The 27,892-nt window shown below is 37.9% G+C and overlaps 4 protein-coding genes across 10 annotated transcripts; 2 read left to right on the plus strand and 2 right to left on the minus strand.

The window, feature by feature from the left end:
• Positions 1-653: 653 nt before the first annotated feature.
• Positions 654-8,474, minus strand: LOC119547199. 4 transcript variants are annotated; one of them, XM_037853939.1, is made up of 2 exons: positions 8,331-8,474; positions 654-2,671 (listed from the first exon to the last, which is right to left on the minus strand). In XM_037853939.1, exons 1-2 carry the CDS (start codon positions 8,428-8,430, stop codon positions 1,092-1,094), a joined length of 1,680 nt encoding a protein of 559 aa, XP_037709867.1. In that variant the 5' UTR covers positions 8,431-8,474; the 3' UTR covers positions 654-1,091. The 4 variants fall into 4 exon arrangements, with proteins under 4 accessions (XP_037709867.1, XP_037709870.1, XP_037709871.1 ...); XM_037853942.1 differs by lacking the exon at positions 8,331-8,474 and adding an exon at positions 5,337-5,926; XM_037853943.1 differs by lacking the exon at positions 8,331-8,474 and adding an exon at positions 5,241-5,926.
• Positions 8,475-9,424: 950 nt separating this feature from the next.
• On the plus strand, positions 9,425-24,843 carry LOC119548270. 2 transcript variants are annotated; one of them, XM_037855419.1, is made up of 3 exons: positions 16,461-16,870; positions 16,930-17,215; positions 23,264-24,843. In XM_037855419.1, the coding sequence occupies exons 1-3, from the start codon at positions 16,461-16,463 to the stop codon at positions 24,506-24,508; spliced, it is 1,941 nt and encodes a 646-aa protein (XP_037711347.1). In that variant the 3' UTR covers positions 24,509-24,843. The 2 variants fall into 2 exon arrangements, with proteins under 2 accessions (XP_037711349.1, XP_037711347.1); XM_037855421.1 differs by lacking the exons at positions 16,461-16,870; positions 16,930-17,215 and adding an exon at positions 9,425-9,442.
• Positions 12,223-15,013, minus strand: LOC119548269. The gene is made up of 2 exons (XM_037855418.1): positions 14,646-15,013; positions 12,223-14,589 (listed from the first exon to the last, which is right to left on the minus strand). Exons 1-2 carry the CDS (start codon positions 15,011-15,013, stop codon positions 12,957-12,959), a joined length of 2,001 nt encoding a protein of 666 aa, XP_037711346.1. The 3' UTR covers positions 12,223-12,956.
• LOC119548268 lies at positions 17,165-27,859 on the plus strand. 3 transcript variants are annotated; one of them, XM_037855417.1, is made up of 4 exons: positions 17,165-17,215; positions 25,524-25,937; positions 25,995-26,280; positions 26,359-27,859. In XM_037855417.1, exons 2-4 carry the CDS (start codon positions 25,537-25,539, stop codon positions 27,604-27,606), a joined length of 1,935 nt encoding a protein of 644 aa, XP_037711345.1. In that variant the 5' UTR covers positions 17,165-17,215; positions 25,524-25,536; the 3' UTR covers positions 27,607-27,859. The 3 variants fall into 3 exon arrangements, with proteins under 3 accessions (XP_037711345.1, XP_037711343.1, XP_037711344.1); XM_037855415.1 differs by lacking the exon at positions 17,165-17,215 and adding an exon at positions 24,689-24,780; XM_037855416.1 differs by lacking the exon at positions 17,165-17,215 and adding an exon at positions 24,761-24,780 and having other exon boundaries at positions 25,502-25,937.
• The last annotated feature ends 33 nt before the right edge of the window (positions 27,860-27,892 follow it).

Genomic DNA, 27,892 nt, shown 5'->3' on the forward strand with positions numbered 1-27,892 from the left:
TTATAAGTTACCTTACCTTGTTTGAAATGTTACGTATATCTTACATACTTTTTGTACAATTCTACAATGTATAATGTAGATCAGTCGATGTAGCCACCTTCATTTCGTAGACGTCAGCTTCTGTTCGCCGATGCTTTTAGCAATATTTTACCTAAAAAACTGGTTTTTCTTTAATTTTCCCAACATTCTTTTATAAAAAAAATGCTGTTGATTACTGTTAGTTTTTTATTTATTTTATTTAGTTTACTTTTATCCAAGGCACTTTGTTTGCGATGCTTAATTTAGCGCAATAAACAAAAAAAAAATAAAATATTAATTCATTTCTGATGACAACGTTATTTTCCATTAATTTATTGTGCCAACTGCAGGCATACACTTTGTGTAAATATTTGCATTACTCCCGTGGCCAAGTTAGGAAATAAAATAACAAGTCACACACAAAGTGGGGGTAAATAAGCATTGCCTGCCTGACTTGTGTGTGTGAATTAATCTAAAATAACTAGAATCAACAAAATTGTCTTCTGTCCTGAAATTAGAGCCAATGGAAAAAATTCTGACAATGATTGCGCCATTGATGCGTAATGTCTACATTGAAAAATGGGAAAACTCAATTAAATGAACGTGTAATATTGTTAAAAAATATAAGCGAAAAATAAGAATTTAATTTTCAATTTATTTTTGCTTTTTTAAAAGAACGATTTAAAGCTCAAATACAATACGAGTATATATGAAATAATATTTATTAATAGTGTTAATAAGTACCGCATTATTCCCTTAAAATTACTTGTATCTACAATTATTTGTACACAATACAATTATATATTTTTCCTTACACTCCTAAAATATTTCAGTATTTGTAGACTTTGAAATGCTTGCGTCTTATGCTATTACAAACTAAGATATTGATAATGAATTGTTCAGACTGTTCATTCCGTGTGTATAATCGATATTGGATATACCATGGCTACTAGAAAAGCTCTCGTTTTGGGGTCGGCCATTACGTTACCACACTCACATGCGAGTATATCACCCAGTAGTTACCTCACTAAAAATATCACAATATTACATTTATATTATTGGATTTAAGAGGACTACAGAAAGGAACAGCACAGGATCAAGACTAGCACCGTGATGGGGAATATGGCGTATATCTCGCTGCGCGGATGACAGGTGGAGATCAAGTTGGTTATATCGTCCGCTTCGTGTTCAATTCCATCTCTCGTAGGCACCTCGACCACCACGATCTCGTCCGAGAGGAAGCTTATATTGAAAGTGCAGTTTGTGGTATTAAGACAGCTCTGCGATTCGCTCATGTTCGAGTACTGATACGTCGGCTTGTAAATATCGAATATGGCGTGTATCTCGTTTTGCACATGGTCGTTGTCACTGTAGAATATGTAGTAGTAGTAACCATCCTCGATCACATTGTGCACGACCATAGAACTCTTGTTGGGAGAACTGTCCATTATATGCGGGTTTGAGCACTCATTTTTGGGCTTAAAGAACTCCTGCAGAAGAATCATTCCATTAAAGCACTGAAATAGTCCTGTCTCAAAGCTGGATACCGAATTGGACTCATCGGTTTCCGTAAAGTTGATGGCATTTCCGCCGTGGATGGTCTTCCTATCGTACACGTTCTCCCTCTTTGATCTTTTATAGAGTTTCTCGTAGAGATCCTGCCTCTTCTGATGTCTATGGGTTCCTCCGTTGTGTCGTTTTAGGCGTTCGCGATGGGGCGCATTATCTGAGCTATGATTAGACTCACTCGAGTTGTGAACTTGATGATTCTCGTTTTGTAGGTGCTCGGAATTGTGTCTACCTTCATCAGATGTGATATTCAAATCATGATCTTGATGTTGGGGAATACCATTTAAAGACTGATTTTGATGGTGTGCATGCGGACTTGAGTTGTGATCATGGTGATTTAATATGTGTTCTGTGTGATGAGATCCCTGCAAATCCGTAACTGCATGCAGGTCGGGGTCACTGTGATGAATTGTTCCCTTCTTAAGTTTCTTTCTAAGCAGTTTTGGCTGGGTCGATACGCTTTCTTTGAGTGGTATATTTAACTGCGGCTGTGAGGCATCCTCACTCAAGTCCTCTCCACCATGATTTTCATGCTCCATTAAAATATCCTGATTGCCCTTCTCCTCCACGATCTCTACGTTGTCTTCGAAGAACACCTGGACCTGTTCATGTCCCTTGGCATAATTGGCGCCCAGCTTGTTTTTATTGTGATCGGTCAGACCGCAAAGATTTAGTTCCCTGTGGCCATGGATGATCAAAATTCGCGATCCATCGAAGCGTGAACAGAACTTCACTCGCACCTTGGCCCCTTTTAGCAAGAAGAAGCCCCAGTACTCCAGGGTATCGTCCGGCAGTGTCATAGACTTCTTCAGCCTTATGTGCTTGCGATTCGTCGCGATCTCTGGCTTATTACGAAGTTGAAAAGCGTTGAAATTGGAGTTCATTCGCAGGGTGTGTTTCGAGCAGAAGACCGACGAGATTCCCGCCCGAATCTCAATGATATCTGACTCCGCCATGGGATAGATGACATCTGCAAACACCGTCTTTCGCAGATGCAGTGGCATAATGATAAGTATGGCCGGCAGTATAACAATCATCAGGCAGAAGATCAGCACCCTCTTTACTCCGTGCATTTTGCGGGTTTCTGCGAAAAAAATGGAAGAAAGATAAATATTACTATCTCGGGAGTAAACGTTTCTGCATATATTTTATATGGCCTGACGGGGCACCTTCAAAGTGATATTCCGTTAAGGGCTGCATCTTGGTGACTCAAGATTTCCTTTTTGCTGTGGAATAATTTTTCTGCTACTACGTCTGATTCCCAACCAGGTTTGTTGAACACTGTCTGATTGTGCGATTATCAAATTAGTCTGGGCGACTGGGACCGGCATATTTTCACGCCTCCCCCTCCTTGGCTGAGTATTTGTGAGAGGCGAGATTGTATCAACAGTCCGACACGATTATTGATATTGGCCGGTGTATAACTAAGCTATTCACAAGATTCAATTGGCAGGCTCAGATCGATGGCCAACCAAGTGGCAGCCGATGTTTGATCGATGTTTAGCAACCCACGACTCCAGATCACTCTGTTAAACTACTCTGTTTTGCAAAGATTTTCTTATCGTTGTTGACTTGGTAATGCTTATAGCAGGAGCGGATTTTTAAGTACTGTGCGTAATTACCAACATTAATTAAACTACCATTTTTAAATTAGTAAGGTTGTCATATTTTTACTAAGAGTCATACATAAATGCCGTCTATACTGAGGACCATTATTTAAAAAGAGATTTTATAGATCGAGATAAGAAAGACATATAATATAATATAACAAGACAGAACGCTATAGTCGATGGCCTCGACTATCAGTTACCCGTTACTCAGCTAAATGAAGTGCGAGGAAATCGGAGATATGCAAGCATTAAAGCGACTGCTCCCAAGATTGCACACCACGCCACTTTTAGTTGTTTTAACTTTTTAATGGATGGTTCGATAAATTGTAGTTAGGTATTGATAATTAAAACAAAATCCATTTGCACTTTTACAAAATAGTCAACAATGTGGGCGCTAGACAGGTTAAAGGCGTCAAAGGGCGTGGCACTCTGCTGAAATAAAGAATCTCTAGAATTTGCAAGGCTAATTCCAACATTCTATAGTTTCCGAGATCTTAGCATTCATAGGACGGACGGACGGATATGATCGACTCGGCTCGTGAGACATACTTTATAATGTCGGTAACGCTTCTTTATACCTGTTACTTAGTTTCCGACGAATCTAATATACCCCTTTACTCTTCGAGTAACGGGTATAAATATTTTATAATATAAATGTCAATGTGGCCACTGGCCCTGTTGGTGTGAAGAGGGGCCGGAGTTCTACAGCACTCTACTATTTTTCTACTCATATTCCATTTCATATATCTTTTCTCCAAAAAGGGACCGATATGCTTAATTTTCTTTCCAACTCGCAAGATTACGCATGTTTTTCAACTACCTTATCAGGCGGCTAAGGTAATTACCGGCCTATTGATGCCAACTTTGATAAGCACTATTTTTTCTTCATGAAAATGATTTTAATACCAGTTGGGTCTTATCAACGTGAGCGAGTGAGTTGTGATCAGAAAAATGTGACATAAATACAGTATTTATGGCGCACACGGTTTTTTTAGTTGTCACGTTTTTGTCGAGTGCTTTTTGAAAATGTGCTCCGAGCCAAACAACAACATCATAAACGAACTTTGCTGCTCTCTGATTATCAACGATATGTACAATGTACATTGTACATGTTATGTACGGACTGTAGGAGTTAAAGAATAAATGCAAAATCCTACACCTTAAACGAATGAAAGATAAATAAATCTTGAGTTAAAACCAACCGTATTGATTAAACAATGGAAATCATTTATGTAAAACAACGTGCAGGTATTTAACTAAAACAATTATCCGCTAATTTATAATTTCAAACCTATATGACCTAAGTTTAAACAGTTGGAATAATAATCTTCGAAATAAGTTATAGCAGTTTACATACCATTTATAGTTTAATGTCATAGATAAGACGTCAATAAATGAATTAAGAGGAGTATTTTGCTTTGAGAGATTATAGACTATTTTATTTTAACAAAATTATAAGTTAAATTTTACTAGTTACTATCTTCCCTGCTTTCTGTTATCAGTAATAGCATCAGAACATATGGTTGTCACCAACCCTTAAACTGATACTACCTAGTAATGTTTCTTTCTTTCCATTTCTTTATACAATTGCGGATTTTTCTTTTCCTTTGTCAGGTTTTTCTGGTCTTCCCCACGACAAAAAAAAAATGACATAGGTCGCGTATTATTGGGACTTTGTTTACATTGTTTGTTCAATTTTGACAATGCTCTTTTTCGTGGCCGTTTCTTAGGTGTCAAAATAACTTGTTATGAAAACACTGAAACAAATTTAAAGAGAATTATGAAATTGTACTTTCTTCACCCAAACGATAATTTTCAATTTAGGTTATAACATTTGTTATACAAAAAAAACGGAAAGCATTTCAACCAATTTTTGTACGCATTAAAAAATATAGGTGTATATATATATTGCTTTTCTGTACCGTTCTCTTTGTTTTAAGTGTAGTGGGGAAACTCCTTGAAAATATCTGATCAGGTTTTTTTCTGGTTTCAAAAAGCATTTGTAGCCGAAGCGGAAATATGCATATGAAATATTTATCTTACCCGCTGCAAGCACCTGTGGAAATGTTATTCTGGTTTGTTTTAAATTTACACACGTAGTTTTGAGTAGTGACTCTTGCTTGGACTGTTGGCACTTACATTCTTAGCTTTTCTGTATATGTTCTGTATTTGCACTGTATCTTTGGGATTAGCGTCGACTCGAAAGGTGTTGACAAGTGCAATTTTGTTTAAATTTCACAGGCAGTTGGCGATTTGTCTTTTCATTTGTTTGTTTTTCTATTTTTTGTCTAACAACTAAGTGGCTGAGGTGAGCATATATCCAAAATTAGACGGATGCATGTGGATGAAAATGCTGTTTCGTATTTAGGAGACCCGAGTCACACGTGCCGATTCCCATGATTTATTATCAAAAACAACTGACTTTTATTTTGACACACATTTCAATCAACAACTTGCTGTCTTCTCTCTCTCTCTGGCTCTTATCGCGACGACGCTCTCCCTCTTCCTCTCTTTTATTTAGCACATTGTTTTTAGCTTCCGCATATCTTTGTTTGTTTTTGAGACACGTCGTGTAATATTTATAAATTAGAGGGCTCTTTTAATTGTACTTTCCGGCATTTCCCCGTCGTTTTGTAGTTCGTTAAGTATTTATCAACCATTATTATTACGACATTTTCACTCGACTCGACAGGGAAAACAAAACGCCTCAATTCACTCCCAAAGCCCATCAAAAAATGAGTCTGAGACTGAAGCAATGGAAATTTTAACCCCAAAGAAATATAGTCGACGCGATAGCGCAATGCAATGCGCTCTCTGCGCTCTTTGTTTCAGGTGCACTGCAAACAACCGGCTGTAATTTCTAAAAGTGAGATAGGAGCTTATTTAACTTTTCAAGATACATGTAGGTACTTGGGGCCATTATTTGCCATAATCATTCTTTGAGCGCTTACTTGAAAGTGCTGTTAAATTATTTTGGAAAAATATTAACTTCTCTTAAAAAATATATGCTTTCCGAAAGCTTATCCGATTATCATAAAATGAATAATTTAGCTTTTAAGGTTCATAAAAATTAAACTTAAAAAAAAATTTGGAAACAAATTTAAAAAATCATAGAAAAACTAATTTTTAGAACCAATTATTTTAATAAAAAAATAGCAGACAATTAATAATTACAATTAGGTAAAAAAAACTTAAATTCAATTGAAAATATTTACTAATGATAAAAATTTCCAAGTATGGTATACATTTTTTTCAGTGCCTCTCTCAGTTTTCACAGTGTCCGTGAGAAGAGAAAAATACTGCTCGGAAAAATCGTCGTTTGGTCAAAATATTTAAAGAGAACTGAACTGTGTTTTGACGTTAAGTTAGCTGCGCTGAGAATTTGGTTGAAAACTTGGATAAATCTGGTTTTTGCTTGCGAATTATAAATATATTACATTATCTACCAAGAATACCTAAATGTAAATTAATACCCAAATATAATTGAAATATTTTAAATAAATGTATATAAATATATATATATACTTTATATAAATTTTTAATTATTTTTATTTGTTGCAAAACACAACACAACATTTTTGTGTTTATACCCGTTACTCGTAGAGTAAAAGGGTATACTAGATTCGTCGGAAAGTATAAAACAGGCAGAAGGAAGCGTTTCCGACCCCATAAAGTATAATATTCTTGATCAGGATCACTAGCCGAGTCGATCTAGCCATGTCCGTCTGTCCGTCTGTCTGTCTGTCCGGATGAACGCTGAGATCTTGGAAACTATAAGAGCTAGGCTATTGAGATTTGGCGTGCAGATTCCTGAGCTTCTTACGCAGCGCAAGTTTGTTTCAGTAGAGTGCCACGCCCACTCTTACGCCCACAAACCGTCCAAAACTGTGGATCCTACAGTTTTGATGCTAGAATAAAAATTTTAACTGAAATGTATTGTTCTCATCAATACCTATCGATTGACACAAAAAAAAGTTTGCCACGCCCACTTTTACGCCCACAAACCGCCCACAAACTTCAAAAAATCGTTAGTATGAACGCGGATATCTCGGAAACTATCAAAGATAGAGTATTGGGATTTCTTATTTAGATTCCGTAGCCTTGTACGCAGTGCAAGTTTGTTATGCGAATATGCCACGCCCACTCTAACGCCCACAAACCGCCCAAGCCTGTGGCACCCACAATTTTTATGCTAGATAAAATATTTAAACTGAAATGTATTGGTCTCGTCAATACCTATCGATTGATCGATGATTGATGAAAATGTTGCCACGCCCACTCTAACGCCCATCACGCTTAAATCTGTAAACCGCCGGTAGGTGGCGCATTTCAATCTCGCTTTGCTGCTTGCATATCTCCATTTCCCTTTGGTCCCTTTAGCTGAGTAACGGGTATCTGATAGTCGAGGTACTCGACTATAGCGTTCTCTCTTGTTTTTTTTTCAGTTCGGAAATTCAAAATTCAAAACTAATTAAAAAATGTTATTTCCAAGCGTAGGAGTTTTTATGTTTAAAAACACCAAAGAAATAATTTTAAAAAATTTCTTTTTCCGTTTATTCCTATGGGAGCTATAAGATATAGTTGTCCGATTCGGCTGGTTCCGACTTGTATACTACCTGCAAAAGAAAGAAGACTTTTGGGAAAGATTCAGCCCAATAGCTTTTAAAATGAGAGAGTTTGCGTAGAAACGGACGGGCAGACGGACATGGCTAGATCAACTTTGTATTTTTACGAATTTCGAATTAAAATTAATAAAAATCGGACGACTCTAACATATAGCTGTCAAAGAAACGGTCAGAGATGTAATGAAATTAAATTATTTTTTTTTTATAAATTGTGCTTTGTTGATTTTGATCGTATTTTCTTTTACTCTGGGATATAGAATATTTTAACTTTTCAGCATTACGAATTTAATTTAACACAAATATCACTGAAGCTAGCAACAATCCTTAAAAATTTAACATGGTGTTACTAACATGGATTATTTCTTATAACTGCAATTTCTTCAATTTTTACTTTACCAATTTTTAGATACTTACTTCTTTAAATATTTGAATATGCATTTACATAAAGCGGTCTTCGAGTTTGTGTAGAAGTAGATTTAACTCTTATCCAAGTTTCTCTAATACTTACTATGCAAATCCGGCATTGAGTAGTAAAAATCAGTGTGATAATAATGCAGTTGTCCAGGACTGATTGACGTTGTCCTGCTGAACATCTTTTTGTTGGCCATAGTGGATATTTAGTTGGAGCCAGAGCAGACCCGAAGCATGTGAAATATCGCAGCGAACTAACGGAATGAATTTAATCCGAATCGTGCGAGAGTCAAACTGTGGACAGTGTTTGGGATAACGATGACGCTTAATCCAAACAGACGTCGGGGGTGCCGTCCTCATCTGAACTGATACGGATACTGATAGTCGCTGTCGGCCTATTATCATAATGAATTAGTAAACAATGGTAATAAGTAGGCAGAACATAAACCCAGCCCAAGTTTTTCAATTGATAAGCAACTAATTGTGATTGTTTGTCAGACTGGAAGCCCTGGCTTTGAACCTAGGCATACGTGTATATATCAATATATCTGACAAAATTATTTACTCTTCGAAACAGTGGTATATTTAGCACACTGCTTCACGTGATTGATTGGTTATTTAATATCTGAGCTGGCATAATTTCTACGACAATGTCTAGTTCCGGTGAGAAAAGCAATTGGGGAAATTATTAAATGGCCCAATTTCCGGTAAGTAAAAGCAAAGAGGACTAGAAGTGTAACTTTTACAAGGGGTGGCATGGTACATATATAGAGTTACAAGGTGCACAAATAGTTTTTATCACAAACATATGTCAATTAACAAAGTAATTTACTAAAACATTTGTATATTGCCCTATATAAATTATATTCTTTTGGTATCAAGAACGTTTTTCAGTGCTTGTTTCCTATCAGATACTCAAACATGTAGGTAATGGCTGTTGGCGTCATCTACAAACAAAGATAAAACTATTCCTTGTCGCACCCACCTCAATATCTCCGACTTAAAAATTCTAGACATCAAATAAATTAAGGATTTATAGCACTGTTTATCTTATCTACTGCAAAATATTGTATTGTCAAGATGGAAAGTTTTGCATTTAGGCTGCAGGCTACGTTAAACATTGGAATTAGATTCAACGCTCTCAAGTGGTTCGGTGGTGAATGATGTCAAAAATGTCAGATTAATTAAGTGCACTGGGATCAAACAAAGGTAATATATGGCAATTTGTAGATCTTCACAGGAGAAATCATTAAGTTGACACCCCACTCCCCATATGATTACGTAATTATACACGTTACTCGTAAAGTAAAGGATGTACTAGATTCGTCGGAAAGTATGTAACAGGTAGAAGGAAGCGTTTCCGACCCCATAAAGTATATATATTCTTGATCAGGATCACTAGCCGAACCGATCCAGCCATGTCCGTTTGTCCGCCTGTCCATCTGTCCGTGGAAACGCTAAGATCTCGGTAACTATAAGAGCTAGATGGTTGCGACTTGCAGATTCTTGTGCTTCCTGCACAGCGCAAGTTGGATTCAGCAGGGTGCCACGCCCACTCTAACGCCAATAACGCCTATAACACTAAAAATTTAAAAACGATTTTGTTCTTTTTATCAAAACTCATATACATGCCGAAAATTATTTCATGTTTTTATTCAAACAATGTTTAATAATTAACAAACTTGATAGATGTATGGAGATATATTTATTAGAGGTGCAGAAACATCGATGTTTTTCGATGTTACATCAATTAAAACATCGGAAAAGAGAAGTTTTCTGCACCTTTAATATTCATACAGAAAATCGGATGCTTACAAAATTTCACTAGCGCCACCCATGGTTTCACGTTATGTGGCGCTTTAATGAAATCTCGTAAACAGCCGATATGAATTAAAGATAGGTGGCGATTTTTGTTAGCTGAGTTACGGGTATCTAATAGTCGAGGCCGTCGACTGTATAATTTTCTCTTGTTCTAAGAATGAATATGATGCTCATTCTTGAATCGCGAACAAATCATGCCTACACCACAAATTATCTGAAAATGAGCTTTATTCAAAAACATTATTCAATAAATAGGACAAAACCAGTACGATTGCTACTAAACCTAAGAAAAATATTTTTAAAAAAGAATGTTCCTTGGTGAGCACAAACATTGTTAGATTAATCACTGAAATACCTAAGTTTTCAAAAAAGCTGGTTTTAATATTGTTAAAAAGGGAAACATTATTTCTATTAGAAAGAGAGACCAAAATATAGAAAAAAAATTGCAGTTAACTTAAGCACACAAAAATCTAAAAATATATTTCCATTTCGTTCACAAACATTCTAGAGAAAAGAATAATTTACATATAGTCAACAAAAAATACATTTAAAAACAAGAAAGAACGCTATAGTCGAGTGCCTCGACTATCAGATACCCGTTACTCAGCTTAAGGGACCAAAGGGAAATGGAAATAAGCAAGCAGCAAAGCAAGACTGAAATGCGCCACCTACCGGAGGTAGACAGATTTAAGCGTTATGGGCTTTAGGGTGGGCGTGGCAAATTTTTTTTTGGTCAATCGATAGGTATTGACGAGACCGATACAGTTCAGTTAAAATTTTGTATCTAGCATGAAAATTGTGGGCGCCACAGGCTTGGGCGGTTTGTGGGCGTTAGAGTGGGCGTGGCATATTCGCGTATCAAAATTGCGCTGCGTACAAAGCTACGGAATCTAAATCTGAAATCCTGATTCTATATCTTTGATAGTTTCCGAGATATCCACGTTCATATTTACGATTTTTTGAAGTTTGGGGGCGGTTTGTGGGCGATAAAGTGGGCGTGGCAAACTTTTTTTTACTCAATCGATAGGTATTGATGAGAACAATACATTTCAGTTAAAATTTTTATTCTAGCATCAAAACTGTAGGAGCCACAGTTTTGGGCGGTTTGTGGGCGTAAAAGTGGGCGTGGCACTCTACTGAAACAAACTTGCGCTGCGTAAGAAGCTCAGAAATCTGCACGCCAAATCTCAATAGCCTAGCTCTCATAGTTTCCAAGATCTCAGCGTTCATCCGGACAGACAGACGGACAGACGGACAGACGGACAGACGGACAGACGGACAGACGGACAGACGGACATGGCTAGATCGACTCGGCTAGTGATTCTGATCAAGAATATATATACTTTATGGGGTCGGAAACGCTTCCTTCTGCCTGTTACATACTTTCCGACGAATCTAGTATACCCTTTTACTCTACGAGTAACGGGTATAATAATTTATGCTTCACATAATAATGACTTTTATTTGATTAATGAATACAGGGGTGGTCAAAAGTATTTTCACAAAACAAAAGTTAAGTATACTCATAATTTGAACTTACTTCTTGTTAACTTTGGCACAGTGGCGGATCCACGGGGGGGGGGGGGGAAATAGGGAAATTTCCCCCCCCTTGGAACCACAGAACCTGGAAATGCATGCACTCTGTAATGCATGCATATGGTGGACTTTTCAAATATAACCACTTTGTTTACCTAAAAATTGGGATGGATAATTTTTGTTTTATAATTTGTACTGTATTTCTCTCGCAATAATAAGTTTGAACCCCAAATCGAAGAATAAGTTAAATTTCCCCCCCCCCAAGAATCGTCTCTGGATCCGCCACTGCTTTGGCATCAATGGAAAGGTAATTTAAATGCCGTTTGAATGATACAATACATTTTTTAACCCATTTAGTACTTATTGAAAAGGACGAATTTGTGTGAAAATCTGCTTTTTGAACTTTTTTCCTCGTCTTGAAATCTTAAATTTTTTGATGCAAAAAGTTTCTTCAAACAAAATTAATAGTAACTGCAAAAAGAATTTTTCAAAAATCATTTTGCTCATATTAATGATTTTGATTAATGATTTAAATTTGTAAATTTGTTTGTAAAACAAAAATAAATGAATTTATTTTTCTATGTGAGTTTCATACCCATTACAGTAATCCCCTTCAAATAAATTCCCCTTAAGCCAACGTTTTTTCCAATCCTCGAAACATGCCAACTATTCAATTCCCGGTATAGCCATTAGCGTCTTCTTCTTATATCTCCTTATCGTGATGCAAAAACCAAGAGTTGTTGCTGACTATGATACGAATAACCCTTAAATAATATTCCTTATTAACAGTTTAGCCTGGTGGAGGTGGAGGTGGAGGTCATAGTGCACCACACCACGAAAATCTATAAAAAAACGTACCTTTCTTTTTAATCTATACACAAGTTTTATTTTTTTTTTATGTGATTTATGCTGTGGCACGTCCTTTGGCATTTTACACCATAGATTTTATTTTTCTACTTGTTTTAAATTGTATAATAAATTAAATACGTGCTGAAATTAAATTGGACAATGGTTACTCACATAAGCTGTTAAGTCGGCAAAGTTCATTCTTAGTTTTGTATACCCGTTACCCGTAGATTAAAAGCGTATATTGGAATGGTCGGAAAGTATGTATCAGGTTGAATGAAACTTTTCCGACCCTATAAAGTATATTTTTGGTCATGATCACCAGCTGAGGCGACTAGCCATGTGCGTCTGTCCGTTTTTCCGCATGTTCGTCTGTCCGTCCGTAAGAACGCTGAGCAAGCTAGATAGTTGGGATAAAACCAATAACGAACATTAACAGCAGACCTCTACTGCTAAACTCCGTTATAACTAAATAGTCTAAAAGTAGGGAGAGCTGCACTTCATTTCTGGCATAACACACCTATACGGAGATAATTTCAATATCTTCGTTGATTTCTGGCTGCATGTCTGGTAGTTCATATAAGCTGTCATCTACTTTTTTCTTCTTCGGAACTTCTTTCTTCGTTTTCTTTATTTTATTCTGTTTCTCTTTGGCATTATCCTTTGATTGCGAATTACCCTTTACGATTCGGCTCTCGCAAATACAGAACTTCCTGCCTCGTATTCGGCGCATGCAATCGGAATCATTTTGGTAGTGATTCAATCGACTTACGGACTCTACATTTATGTATTCCAAAACTTGGTGCTTGTGATTGTAGCGTGTAGTGGCTGAAAACCTTGGGTTGTTCGGGCTGGCAGTGAATTGCACTCGATAGGTGCTGCCATCTGACACCTTTTTGTCCTTTCGTTGTTGAACCGTTTTGACTGATTTCAATGTGAGATTGGAGCAGAGCTCCTGCAAATTGTAATGGTGCAGGAATTCGTTGATGCTGCGGACGAGTAGCTTTCCCAAGGACAATTGCTTAATCTGCTTGACGTTAAGCAGCTTGTAGCTATCACACGGACAGTGTGATTCTCCTATTCCGGCATCCGAACAAGTACGATTCTCGGGGACTGGAGCAAGGAGAGTCTGACAGGTGGGACAATCCACTAGCTTGTCCACCACTCGAGGCCAACGTTCCCCCAGCTCTAAAAGGTGCTGCAGGGTGAGATGTAGGTCGTATGGGGAAGTCAGTCGGTTACTATTGATCCTCAAGGACTGAACTATTTCCGGATGCATTACCCTGAACCACGGTGGTAGCCAAAAAAACAAAATGGGCAGGCTTTCCTCGAGGAAGTCCTTATTCTTTCCCTTTCGCATTGGTCCCTGATCGCTGAAAAGAATAACAATCGACTGGGAAAGAACACCCGTTTTTTTTAGTTTTGTCAACATTTCCATGAGGTCAACTTGCATTTTATCATTAGCATAGGATTGCTCAGAGTTTATACTGTTGGCAAAAAAAATTCCAAACATCGGTCGAGTTGAGTTTGCATGTCGCTTTAAATATTGCTCACAACAGTCGTAGATGTACTTGGTATTCAAGCGCCTGCCAATGCAGTCTCGTCTCATGTTTTGCTTCAGAAAAGGTCGAGCATAAAAGTCCATAGGACTTTTAAAAAATCCAGACTTGTCCAGATTGAATATAGTCAAGTCGGACATTCCTTCGGCATAGGCAGTGATATAGCCCTTCTTTTTAAAACGCTTCCATATCAACGGCATTGTCTTAATGCAACCAATTTTACTTAAGCCGCACTTCAGATTCATCCAAGTATGAGGACTGTAGCCCGTTAGTAAAGCCATTAAATTGGGCAGGGCACCCTCACCCACTCTGGTATATCCGACCATTTGGAACCACCCCTGCATTCTCAGATGCTTCAATATTAAGGGCATATTGCGTCGGAAGTTGATTTGGGAAACGCCATCGACTCCAATCATAACAACATTGGGTCTTCTATGCCACGAAATAAGTGGGGTATAGGTCTGAAGAGGTTGCACAAGGGCAAAAGTGTCTGATTGTAGATCCTCGGCCAGTTCATTTCGACAGGCTGCTTTTAGACCCTCGACATCACGGGGCACAACATAGCCATCCGAAAACGCGACTTCCTCACTTAAACTTTTTTACAATAAATTTACTTACAAGTTCTTTATCTATAAAAATTTTCTACTTACAAAACGGGTGCATCGGCAGTTGTATTGCGATTGACCCTAAGGATTTTGCGATAACTGCAGTTGTAGCCTACTAAGGGGGATTTCTCCTCCATAGCCCCTAGTCTCAACTGGGCAATATTATCGTTTACATTCAACACATATTGCTGCATTTTCTCGTCAAAGCGAATGCTTATCAAGTCATCGTCTGCGGAGCACAATTTGATATTATCAGTGTACTTTTTTATAGTTTGCATTTTTTTTGGGGAGTATGGAATATGGCACTCCGATGTCTTGATAAGGTGCTCATGCTTGACGTGTAAGGAAGTCATAGCCAAGTAGCTTAGTACAAATAAGTTAGTTAACAACAGCAGCGTCCGACTTAGTTCCATATTTATCTCAACTAGTCGGAATAGGGTGTTCCGCAACAATCGTAAACTAGCCTATTGTCTAGGGTAAATTACAATTTTCATGCTGCAATACTGTAAAAATTGGTAAACCAATTATACATCGCCAGGAATCTTGTGCATCGTTCCTGGATTGACTTCCAACTCTGTTTTACCTCGCATCGCCTTTCGCCCATTTTATCGGCTACTACCTCGAAATGGCGAAAAACGTACACCTGAAAGAAAGAAAATTTGACCAATAAGTTTAAAGCAAGGAAGAACGTGAGCAAGCAGCATATCGAATTTTTCCGAGATAAAAGTAACAACAGGATAAATTGTTAGGTATTGGCGAAACCAATACATTTCTGTTGGCATTTTTATTCAAGCATCAAAAGTGTGGGCGCCACAACTGAACTTTTAAATTGTGTAGAAGTAGACGGAGAGATGGACTTGGCTATATACTTCATTGGTTCACAAAAGTCTCCCTGATAGATCCAAAAATTAAAATACCCTCTGTAAGACTAACAAGGAAGAACGCTATAGTCGAGTACCTCGACTATCAGATACCCGTTACTCAGCTAAAGGGACCAAAGGAAAATGGAGATATGCAAGCAGCAAATGCGCCACCTACCGGCGGTAGACAGATTTAAGCGTTGTGGGTGTTAGAGTGGGCGTGGCAAAGTTTTTTTTAAATCAATCGATAGGTATTGACGAGACCAATACATTTCAGTTAACATTTTTTATCTAGCATAAAAATTGTGGGCGCCACAGACTTGGGCGGTTTGTGGGCGTTAGAGTGGGCGTGGCATATTCGCGTAACAAACTTGCGCTGCGCTTAAGCCTACGGAATCTAAATCTGAAATCCCGTTTCTCTATCTTTGATATTTTCCGAGATATCCGCGTTCATATTTACGATTTTTTGAAGTTTGTGGGCGGTTTGTGGGCGTTATAGTAGGCGTGGCAAACTTTTTTTTGGGTCAATCGGTAGGTATTGATGAGAACAATACATTTCAGTTAAAATTTTTATTCTAGCATCAAAACTGTAGGATCCACAGTTTTGGGCGGTTTGTGGGCGTTAGAGTGGGCGTGGCACTCTTTTGAAATAAACTTGCGCTGCGCAGGAATCTCAGGAATCTGCATGCCAAATCCCAGTATTGTAGCTCTTATAGTTTTCGAGATCTCAGCGTTCATACGGACAGACGGACAGACGGACATGGCTAGATCGACTCGGCTAGTGATCCTGATCAAGAATATATATACTTTATGGGGTCGGAAACGCTTCCTTCTGCCTGTTACATACTTTCCGACGAATCTAGTATACCCTTTTACTCTACGAGTAACGGGTATAAAAATAAACTTTTCCGCTTTTTAAAAATAAAAATTCACCGTGTAATTAATTTGTATTCGTTAGCTTAGCCGGTACTTAAAACATCAGTTGGCTTACATATTTACAATGGCGCGGTTGGTGTCAAGCAAATTTAAAAGACTTTTTTTGTGCTTTCTCGTTGTAAGTTTGATATGTCTTTGGAGTAAGATTCGTTCAACACCCGATGACAAATATAACATTAGTTTTCGGCAAACTCCCGGAAAGAAAAAACTCTTCTACGTTAAATCTGAAAAGTGTGAATTGCCTTATGTGGATCCATTTAATGCCGAGTTCATGAAAATCAATAACCCAAAGATATTTATACCTTGCACAAATGAAAGTGATCTTATTACTGTGCACTACGATAACATTTTCCATCAATATGTGCTACATATAAATGAAGAAGTGCTTCATAAGCTGTCTCAATCGAAAAGTAACGACTTTGCTTGCTTTTACCAGAAAATTATTTACGGTCAATCAGCGGATCGCTACGATAGGTAATGCTGAGATATGAGTGACTTTAACTTTCCACTAGAACATATTTCTTCAAGCACAGAAAAGGAAACAAAACCAAACTAACTCAGGACTATTTGGTGCCCTTGGATGTCGAAGGGATGTTGGTGGACTGCAGAACAGCGGACGAAAGGTTACTGCTGCAACAAGACGCTTTTATGTTTATACAATACGAGGGGACTCCAAAGAACTTAAGTCCAGATCGAAAAGCTAGTGTTATTATGTACGGCATAGATACTGTTTCACGCACAAATCTACGTAGGATGATGCCAATGATATACGAGTACCTTAAGTCACCGGGCTGGTATGAAATGATGGGCTACAATAAGGTAAGAAGAATATTGCCAATTGTTTACTGTTTAATGAAATGAAGGATGGGTCGAACCGAACCTTGAAGTGGTGTAGCAATTAAGTTTCATAATAATTATACGCGCAGTGGGTATTTTACGCCAAAATAAATATTTTAAAAAAGATTTTAAGAAAATGAGTGGTTAGAAAATAAAATAAGTCCTTCCTCAAAATATTATTATTATAAAAATTTTCGACTATAATATACAATTTACAGGCGAACTTAAATTAAGCTATAGCTACGTGGCCTTAAGCTTAACAACTAGATAACAAATTTCAATATTCATTTCATAACATCATTTATCTATAAGTTAACAAGCTTATTAAATTTCATGAATTATATTATTAGAGCTAAGGAATTTTATAATTTTTTTTATTTGTGGTGCGCTGGGTATAAATATGGATTGTAAGGGGTTTGTGGAAGTGAAGAGAGACGATCTTATGGAATCGAGATGGGAACATTCTATTAGGATGTGTCGAGGTGTTCTTATTTCGTTGTTGCATAGGGGGCAAGAGGGTATTGTGGGAGGGCGAGTAAAAAGATGGCTATGGGTTAAGTTAGTGTGTCCTAACCGAAGACGTATAATTTTTGTAAAGGTATGACGTGGGATGAATAGGTCGGCTTGGAGTCGACCATAACTGTATATATTGTTTTTATCTGTGTTGTTTGATTTGTAATATGTATTTGTTTGGTTAAAAAGAGAAGTCTGTAGTTCTTTATAATTTTATAATTTTTTTAATTTGTTTAAGCATATCGGATATGTTCAGGTTGTCGTACAATGTCAGGGGCAGTGCAAAGGCGGTTTTGGCGGTTTCATCAGCATCTTCGTTGCCTTGTATGCGGCAGTGACCCGGGATCCATTTAATGGTTATTTTGTTATAGTTTTTTAACAGAATTTGTCTGATTGTGGCTGGGTAGAAGGAATTATTGGAGGGATTTGCTATACCATTTATCGCCGACAGAGAGTCGGAACAGATTACTGAAGAGTTTGGTGACCGTTGAGCTAAAAGGACTGCATTATAGATAGCAATGATTTCGGCAAAGAAGATGGAGCTATAGTATGGTAGTAAGTGCTGTTGGCTTATGTCGTTATACTACGCTAAAGGATGTGGCGCCTGAAATTTTTGGAACCATTGGTGTAGATGAATGTGCTGGTCGGGTATTTGTTTTTGAATGCGAGAAACTTTTGCTGGTAGACTAGTTGTGGAGTGGTGGCTTTCGGTAGTTTACGCAGAGTTGTATCTATCAAATTGGATACATCCGACCAGGGTGGGTAAATGGGTTTTTTTGAAATGGGTGGTTTTGTTGGTAAATCAAGTTCAACAGCGGAATTCAAGGCTCTTTTTAATATTTTGGTAACTATAGATTTTAGCGGAGAGTTATGGGAGAGTAGGATGGGTTTTATAGTTTTGGGAATGCAAAACTTGGTTCGGATATCTATTGGCATCATGTTAGACTCGAAGAGAATGTTATGGATAGGGGTGGTTCGGAAAGCACCTAGTGCTGATCTGATGGCAGAGTGGTAAATGCTTTTAATTGGCTTAATTGTGGATGTTGTGCAATTACCGTAAAAGGGTAAGCCGAAGTCGATTTTTGACAAAATAAGCACTTTTATAATGTTTAAGATGGTGAGGTGATTGCAGTTGAAACTGTTGCTCGATATGCACTTTATGATATTGAGGCGATTTGAGAGGGAAGAGACGAGGCTAGCTACGTTATCTGTCCAATTGAATTTCATATTAAATGTTATTCCTAATATTTTTAACGTGTTAGTATTGTCTATTGGTGCAAGTGTAGTGGATATTCGAAGTTGGCAGGTGTGTTTTTTTACAAAAATTAAGGTGTTTGCACTTGTTGACTGAGAGGACAGCGCCGGAGTATTCACACCATTGAGGAGGGGGTCAATATTTATTTGTGTGTCTTTGTTTATCTTTTTAAATATGTGATAATCGTCGGCGTAGGCGCAAAAGTTGAACTGTTTGTGACTAAGGATAACTGAATTTAGTTTGTTAAACGCGATGAGGAACAGAATTACTGAGAGTGGCGAACCCTGGGGAATGCCGTTGTGTTGTGGGCGGGTGAATGAAAGATTTTTATTGGCATAGACTTTGATTTTTCTGTTGGTTATTAAAATAATGCAGTAAGTTATAATCTTAGGACCGATTTTCCATGACTGCAGTTCGTCGACAACAGTATGGATTCCAATTTTATCGAACGCTTTTGTAAAATCAAGTGAGATCACTGATAAGTGATTCTTCGTTGATAAGGAAGAGGATATCAGGTGATCTAAAACTAGTAGATTGTCTGATATTGACTTCCCTTTTCGAAACCCAGTTTGACGACTGTCGATCGAGTTGTTGTAGGAAACAAACCACCATAGCCGATTAGCAATGATTTTGTCTAGCGTTTTAGCGAAGCATGAATTAAGGGATATGGGACGATAAGAGTTTAGGGATGTTTTGTCTGTACTAGGTTTGTGAATTGGTATAATTTTACTAAGTTTGTAATGTTGTGGGATAAAGCTGTTAAATATATTGTTAAAGTGATCACGTAGTCTGAGTTTTACAGCTGGGTGGAGGTTCTTTAGCATTTGGTAGAAGACACGATCGAGACCTGGGGACTTTCCTTTTTGCTTTGACAGGGCTATGTTGAGTTCAAGGGAGGTGGTGGGAGAATCGATTTTTAATGCGCTAGTGGAAGGCTGGTAATTCTGGTGGATGGGTTATTTTATTTGTTATTTTAGTGGGTGAATTTGGTTGTGCGATGCAGTGGATAACGATTCTTGGTCGAAGTCCACAGAATCTTCGAAGATTACTCCAAATTTTGGAGGTGGAAGAGTTTGGATTAATTTCGGAGGTGAATTTTTCTAGTGAGTTACGTTTAGCTATTTTTATTTGGCGTTTGAGAAGGGCATTGGCTCTTCTATAGTTAATTATGTTCGTGTTGGAGATGTTTCGTCGAAGGATATTAAAGTAAGCGTTTTTTGATTCTTTAAGTGTTTGTAGGTGAGTGTTCCACCATGGAACTGTGCGTTTTGAATGGGGATTAGGTATGGATTGTGGGATAGAACAGTTAGCGCTTTGGTGAACTATTCTTTTAAGGTTAGCGGCTTCCTTATTAAGATTGTGGCTTATGGGCCTTTAAAGGTGGAAGTAGTTACTAGCTTCGACGTATTTAGGCCAGTTTGCGTCATCTAATTTGAATTTAGGTAAGAAGGTAGGGGTAGAAGTAGTGTCAAATAGAGTTGTGATGATAGGAAAGTGGTCGCTTCCAAACGTACTTGACTCGATGAACCAAACGGATTGGAGGGCAAGGGTCGCAGATGCGAGAGTGAGATCGACGTGTGTGAGAGTGTTGTGGGTGCTGAAATGTGTGGGAGAACCATCGTTTAGTAGGGTTAGAGGAGATTGGTGAATAAATTGGGCAAGTGTATTTCCTTTTTTGTTATTCTTGGGTGAACCCCATAAGGTATGCCAGCTATTGAAGTCCCCGTTCATGAGGGTGGGGGTAGATAAATCGCTGTATACATTTTCAAGGTTGTTGCATGTAAAATGTTGTCTTGGTGGGATGTAAGAGCAGATTATGTTGAAGGTATACTTGGATTGAATTTTAGAGCAGAGTGACTCAAAGTCTTGTGGAAGATGAATTTCGGTGTGCTGAATTGAGTTGTGTACTAGGATAGCAACGCCTCCAGAGGCATTGACAGCAGAGTTAAGAGTAAATATAGTGTAATTGATTGGAGTGGGAAAGTTTTTATAGGGTATTAGGTGAGTTTCTTGTAGACATACAATTTGTGGAGTGTATTTTTTTATCAGGAGTTGGAGTTGTTTGTAGTGGTTTAAGTAGCCGTTCATACCTCAAAATATATTCAAATGATAATTATCATAATTATAATGAGATATTTAACATGGGCTGCGAAATATAAAGGCTTATTACCAAAGCGTTGCGTAATACACATTTACAGTGACGAACCTAAGTGGTTAAGTTTTAACGAAATAGTTCTTAAAAACACAAGTGTGCCAAAACTTTTGTTTAGCAAAATCTGCCTATATTTCGGTTTTTTAATTTTAAGAATTTAGTTTAAAGAGATAATTTAATGAATAAAATTAAGTTGATTGTTAAATATTCCCTTTATCCAACATAATTTTGTTGAATTTTTTAAAACATTTATAAAGGTAGGAAACGCTTAAGTTCGTCACTGTATGTTGTTTCGGTTAGCTTTGAGTGCTCTGTATTTTAAAAGCTGTCCATGTTTTAGGGCTTTTGTTGTTTTCGACTTAATCAGTTTTTTTTAAAAAAAGTTTTTTAACACAAATTCTTTTTATACCCTTTACTTGTAGAGTAAAAGGGTATACTAGATTCGTCGGAAAGTATGTAACAGGCAGAAGGAAGCGTTTCCGACCCCATAAAGTATATATATTCTATCCGCCCACAAACCGCTCAAAAAATCGAAAGTATGAACGTGGATATCTCGGAAACTATCAAAGATAGAGAATTGGGATCTCAGATTTAGATTTCGTAGCCTTGTACGCAGCGTAAGTTTATTACGCGGATTTGCCACGCCAACTCTAACGCCCATAACGCTTAAATCTGACTACCGCCGGTAGGTGGCGCATTTCATTTGCTGCTTCCCTTTTGCTGCTTTCCCTTTGGTCCCTTTAGCTGAGTAACGGGTATCTGATAGTCGAGGTACTCGACTATAGCGTTCTTCCTCGTTATTTATTTATTCAGCACATTTTCTTAGTTTCATTAGAAAGCCTTTAAAAATTTTTCAGCTTAATAAATGTGTGTTAAATAACAAATAAGTATTACGAGTGTTGTAAAAAGGACTAAAAACAAAAAACGATAGTGTTGTCAGTGTGGTATTTCCTAAACCGTAAACTAATGAAACAAATTTTAAGATGAACTTTTACTTTCGAAACTTCATTTTACCTCCCTAACCCACTCCTCTATCTATCTGCTATGATGCAGCAAAATACGATTCAATATAACAAAAACCTTAAAAAAATGTTCGATACTTGAATATAAACTTAAGCTTTTTAAGGATGTAAATAATATAGGCCTTCTTCCTTACCTTATATTTAGTTGAAAGTAAAAAAAACAATTTTTAACTTTTACTTAAAACTGTTACCGAATTTACCGCTCCCCTCCCAACTCCAACATTTTTCACCCAGACATGCAGAAGTTAGAGCGAGACGGAAAGTCATGGAGACCTTACTCTGCAGTCCCACAATTGGGTTTCTTGATTGGATTACATCCAGCACATCTATTCTTCTGCAGACTTGCCCTTTTGTGGTTTTGCTTTCTGTGGGTCAAGTTCCACTATACTGGGCAACAGCTTGGATTATGCGTCCTTTTTCATGTGTTATGTGTTATTGGAGCTTTTCTTACATTTTTAATTTATTGTTTCCAGCTAGAGGTTTTTGTCGATGTGAGTACTAGGCTTAAGCCGTTTTGGCTTCAGGACTTTCTTCCCTTTTTTTAGGCCCTTATTTTAAAGCATTCATAGATGTAGCAGACAAGTATGAGGCAAAGCCGTGAAGCTATATCTTTAAACAAATGAATGCAATTTAAATTTGAGAATACCAATAAAAGTTTGTAATTTGAAATAAGTATTGCTCTTTGAAGGAAGTGTGTTAGATTTGTTAGAGATTTAGAAATGAAATATTTTTAGCAAAAGGATATTAGTAGGTTTTATAAAGAATTGAATGTGGTATTTTGTTAGCATGCTGTAATACTTAACGGCTGTCTATATTATTGTTATGGGGCTATAAAAGTACTTATTTTGCCCCTTAGATCTTTTTGGAGCTTCTTTGTGCTACTGGGGAGGGGGATATTATCGTATATTATTGCTAACCTGGAACTTAACATCTTGCATGCTGTAGTTCTTACGTCTTGGCCTTAATTTTTGATATTTTCTAAGTCAACTTGTGTGAATTAATCTACATTTCATAGCTCAAATACCCCACTGTGGGACGGCCGGTTTCACGCCAAACTTAGTATTGGTTTTTAATTATTTTCATTTTAGGTGGCAGATAATTCCTTCCCCAACATATTCGCTATGCTAACGGGGTATTCTCCAGAGACGGCAGAAACTCAAGTTTGCAACACGGATAGAGATGGATGTTTGGATAAAATTCCCTTTATTTGGAAGGAATATAAGAAAGACGGCTACTTGACAGCCTATGCCGAAGATGAGGAAATATCAAATACCTTCAATTATATGAAGCCAGGCTTCGCCGTAAAGCCCACAGATTACTATTTCCGTCCTTTTTTAACTGCCCTGGAAAAAGAGACTGTGGTCAGATATAATGCTGGATCGTTGATGAAATATTGTCTAGGTCGTCGACTGGCCAACAGCTATATCTTCGACTATTGCCGACAGTTTATGCAGCGATTCGTGGCCGATCGTCCCATATGGGGTATGTTTTGGTCAAATCACTTTAGTCACGACGACTTCTTTATGCTTTCTGCCATGCAGCATAAGATCTTAAACGACCTGCTCAATTTTGAGAAAGATGGGGCTTTCGAGCATACTATAATGATCTTCTTCTCCGATCATGGAGCTCGCTTCGGTCCTCTGATGCGCTTGAAGGAATCATTTTTGGAGGAACGACTACCTATGATGTTCATTTACCTACCACCCTGGTTCCGGGCAAAGTATCCCCAATACGTTGAGGCTCTGTCCCTGAACCAGAATCGTCTGAGCTCAAACTTCGACATTTACAACACCTTGAAGCACATCCTACAGATTGATAATGTTGTAGAGGAAACAAATTGGTCATACGACTGCCCCCAGTGTCAGTCCCTCTTTTACCCTCTTCCCGAGAATCGCAGCTGTTCGGAGGCTGCCATAGCGGAGGCCTACTGTACTTGCCACAACTACGAGGAAATCAAGGAGGAACCATGGACCTGGCGCATGGCCGATCTGGTGGTGGATCGCATCAACAATTACTTACGGTTTTACAATCTACAGAATCAATGCAGCAATCTTACTTTGAAGGTGGTCAACGTTACCGAACAATGGATGGAGGAGATCGACGGTGATGTTAAGCGACCGAAAGGAATGCGATATTATCACACTAAGTTTCAGGTGCATCAGAATATGGCTGAGTTTTTTGCCACCGTTCTGTACAACAAGGAAACAGAAGAACTCAAAATAAACGTGGAACTCATCAGCCGTATTAATATGTATGGTACTGATTCAGAATGCATTAACAATAAGATTCATAAGTTATATTGTGTATGCCTATCAAAGCTTCGAGCACCATAACACTACAATGAAATGAAACTAACAATTGCAAAACGTGTCTGATACACAATAACTCCGGAAAAACGGAGAACTAATAAAACTTAAGGAAACAAACAAAAAGTATAAATAGTTATTTACAAATTGAAGTTGTTTTCGCAAATTCATTGTAAATTCACCCCCATAATGGGAACATGCAAATAATAATTATTGAAGTCAATGCCTGTTGATCTTAATTTCTCGTTAGTCGTTAGTTATAACTCCACCCAGTCGGATCGTAATATTTACCTTAAAAAGTACATTTTCAACCGCGCTTTTAAATTAACTGATCTTAATAAAAAAATCTTGTAATCTTAAAATCCTCAAAGTTTTTTCAAAGTTATGGCGATGGCATTTTTTGAACTTATTATGGATTCAAATAGATCCCGTTTACGACACAATCAAGTTAAAATCGGTTGCTATTTTTGCAACAGAAAATAGAAAAAATGGATTCGAAATCAGTGTGCTTTTGGTTTTCTGTGGGCGATTTAACTTCGAATATGTTTTCCGTGATTAAGTTCGTTATTATACCCGTTACTCGTAGAGTAAAAGGGTATACTAGATTCGTCGGAAAGTATGTAACAGGCAGAAGGAAGCGTTTCCGACCCCATAAAGTATATATATTCTTGATCACCACTATTTTCATGCTATATACAAAATTTTAACTGAACTGTATTGGTCTCGTCAATACCTATCGATTGACCCAAAAAAAATTTAATACGCCCACCCTAACGCCCATAACGCTTAAATCTGTCTACCGCCGGTAGGTGGCGCATTTCAATCTCGCTTTGCTGCTTGCTTATCTCCATTTCCCTTTGGTCCCTTTAGCTGAGTAACGGGTATCTGATAGTCGAGGCACTCGACTATAGCGTTCTTCCTTTTTTTTTTAAATAAATATCACTGAAGCTAACAATAATCCTCGAAAATTCAACATTTCCAATTTAACTGCTAGGGTACTTCAACTTCGAATTGCCGAAGTTAACTTGCTTTCTTGTTTTAGGATCATATTGACAATGAAGGAGTCTGTTGCTGTCCCTCCTAAACGTTATCTATGGTGCATTCCCATTTTCTGCCTTTTAATTTTGTGGAACATGATGCCCCACGAAGTAAATGAACAGTTTAATACATACAATAAGGAGAGCAAAAAACGATTTTACGTAAATAGCCCAAAATGTCAAATACCCTACGTGGAGCCCTATAATTCTGAGTTCATGCAAGTTTACAAACCAAAAAACTTTAGACCCTGCTCCAATCAAAGTGATCTCATTACGGTGCAATTCGATAAAATGTTTAATCAATATGTGGTACATATTAATGAGGAAGTGCTTCATAAGCTGTCCCAGTCGAAAAGTAATGACTTTTCTTGCTTTTACCAGAAAATTGTATACGGTCAATCACCGGATCGCTACGATAAGTAATGTTGCTACGAGTAAACATGAGCTTCTATAACAAAATTTATGTTTTAAAACAGGAAGGGGAACAAAACCAAACTCACTCAGGACTATTTTGTGCCCTTGGATGTCGAAGGGATGTTGGTGGACTGTAGGACAGCGGACAATAAGAGACTCCTGCAAAAGGACGCTTTTATGTTTATACAATACAAAGAGACTCCTCAGATTTTAAAGCCAGATCGAAAGGCCAGTGTAATCATGTACGGTATAGATACCGTGTCACGCACAAGTCTTCGTAGGATGATGCCGATGGTATACGAGTTCCTACAGTCGCCAGGGTGGTACGAAATGATGGGTTACAACAAGGTACAAAATTTGACAATTTTTAAATGCTCCTAGTAGTTAAGGACGTCGAATAAAAAGCTCCTTTTTCTTTTATTTAAGGTGGCTGATAATTCCTTCCCTAACATATTCCCTATGCTAACTGGCTTTTCCCCGGAGACGGCTGCAACTCAGGTTTGCAACACAAGTCAGGAAGGATGTTTGGACAATATACCCTTCATATGGAAGGACATGAAAAAAAGAGGATATTTGACCGCCTATGCTGAAGATTCGCTAAATATAAACACCTTCAATTATTTAAAACCAGGCTTTTCCTACAGGCCAACGGACTTCTATTTCCGTCCTTTTTTAAACGCCCTAGAAAAAGAAACTATGATCCAATATTGCCGGGATTGTAAACTGAAATACTGTTTGGGTCGTCGACTGGCCAATAGCTATATCTTTGACTACTGCCGACAGTTTATGCAGCGATTCGTGGCCGATCGTCCCATTTGGGGTATGTTTTGGTCAAATCACTTCAGTCACGATGACATCTTTATGCTCTCTGCCATGCAGCATAAGGTCTTAAACGACTTGCTCAATTTTGAGAAAGATGGGGCTTTTGAGCATACTATAATGATCTTCTTCTCCGATCATGGAGCTCGCTTCGGTCCTCTGATGCGCTTGATGGAATCATTTTTGGAGGAACGACTACCCATGATGTTCATTTACCTACCACCCTGGTTCCGGGCTAAGTATCCCCAATACGTCGAGGCTCTGTCCTTAAACCAGAATCGACTGAGCTCAAACTTCGACATTTACAACACCTTGAAGCACATCCTACAGATTGAGAATGTCGTAGAAAAAACAAAATGGTCATACGACTGCCCCCAGTGTCAGTCCCTCTTTTACCCTCTGCCCGAGAATCGCAGCTGTTCGGAGGCTGCCATAGCGGAGCCCTTCTGTGCTTGCCACAACTACGAGGAAATCAAGGAGGAACCATGGACCTGGCGCATGGCCGATCTGGTGGTGGATCGCATCAACAAGTACCTCCAAGTTAACAATCTGCTGGATCGATGTAGCAATCTTACTCTAAAAGTAGTTAACATCACTGAAGAAAGAATATTAGAGCTCGGTGAAGACGTAAACGTAGCAAAGGGAATGCGACATTACCACACTAAATTCCAGGTAAATCAAAATATGGCAGAATTTTTTGCTACCACTCTCTACGATAAAGAAACCGAGGAGCTCGAAATCAATGTGGAACTTATTGGTCGATATAATAAGTATGGTCCCGATGCGGAGTGTCTAGACAATAAGATCCAAAAGTTGTATTGCATATGCCTATCAAAGATATGGACATACAAATAGCATCGTTTATTCAGTCATTAAGCATCGCTCTCAAAAATAAAACCCTATTTCTGCATCAATTCAAATGTTTACTGAACCACTTAACATTAAATTCTTATATAATTTTACAAAAAATGTTTAATACATATTCATTTGATTCCCGTATAGTTTAAATGTTTAATGGGTTTAAGACATTTTGTTGTTCCCCAAAATCTGACCTAATCTAAACTAACAGAGCGTTCATCATTAGCGTTCAATAACCATTCGCGGTTCCACGGGGAGAATTTGGTGAATAAATCCTTTAAGC

Source organism: Drosophila subpulchrella, chromosome 2L (assembly GCF_014743375.2).
Source record: "Drosophila subpulchrella strain 33 F10 #4 breed RU33 chromosome 2L, RU_Dsub_v1.1 Primary Assembly, whole genome shotgun sequence".
Lineage (NCBI taxonomy): Eukaryota > Metazoa > Arthropoda > Insecta > Diptera > Drosophilidae > Drosophila > Drosophila subpulchrella.

Bases quoted from the DNA above. Each gene is read 5' to 3' on its own strand.
- LOC119548270 (XM_037855419.1), top strand. From the start codon at position 16,461: ATGGCGCGGTTGGTGTCAAGCAAATTTAAAAGACTTTTTTTGTGCTTT. The intron at 16,871-16,929 runs GTAATGCTGAGA...CTTCAAGCACAG, and splicing joins TCAGCGGATCGCTACGATAG to AAAAGGAAACAAAACCAAAC. The intron at 17,216-23,263 runs GTAAGAAGAATA...TTTTCATTTTAG, and splicing joins AAATGATGGGCTACAATAAG to GTGGCAGATAATTCCTTCCC.
- LOC119548268 (XM_037855415.1), top strand. From the start codon at position 24,704: ATGCCTGTTGATCTTAATTTCTCGTTAGTCGTTAGTTATAACTCCACC. The intron at 24,781-25,523 runs GTACATTTTCAA...TTCTTGTTTTAG, and splicing joins CGTAATATTTACCTTAAAAA to GATCATATTGACAATGAAGG. The intron at 25,938-25,994 runs GTAATGTTGCTA...GTTTTAAAACAG, and splicing joins TCACCGGATCGCTACGATAA to GAAGGGGAACAAAACCAAAC.
- LOC119547199 (XM_037853939.1), bottom strand. From the start codon at position 8,430: ATGGCCAACAAAAAGATGTTCAGCAGGACAACGTCAATCAGTCCTGGA. The intron at 2,672-8,330 runs GTAAGTATTAGA...TTTTTTTCGCAG, and splicing joins CTCAATGCCGGATTTGCATA to AAACCCGCAAAATGCACGGA.
- LOC119548269 (XM_037855418.1), bottom strand. From the start codon at position 15,013: ATGGAACTAAGTCGGACGCTGCTGTTGTTAACTAACTTATTTGTACTA. The intron at 14,590-14,645 runs GTAAGTAGAAAA...ATTGTAAAAAAG, and splicing joins ACTGCCGATGCACCCGTTTT to TTTAAGTGAGGAAGTCGCGT.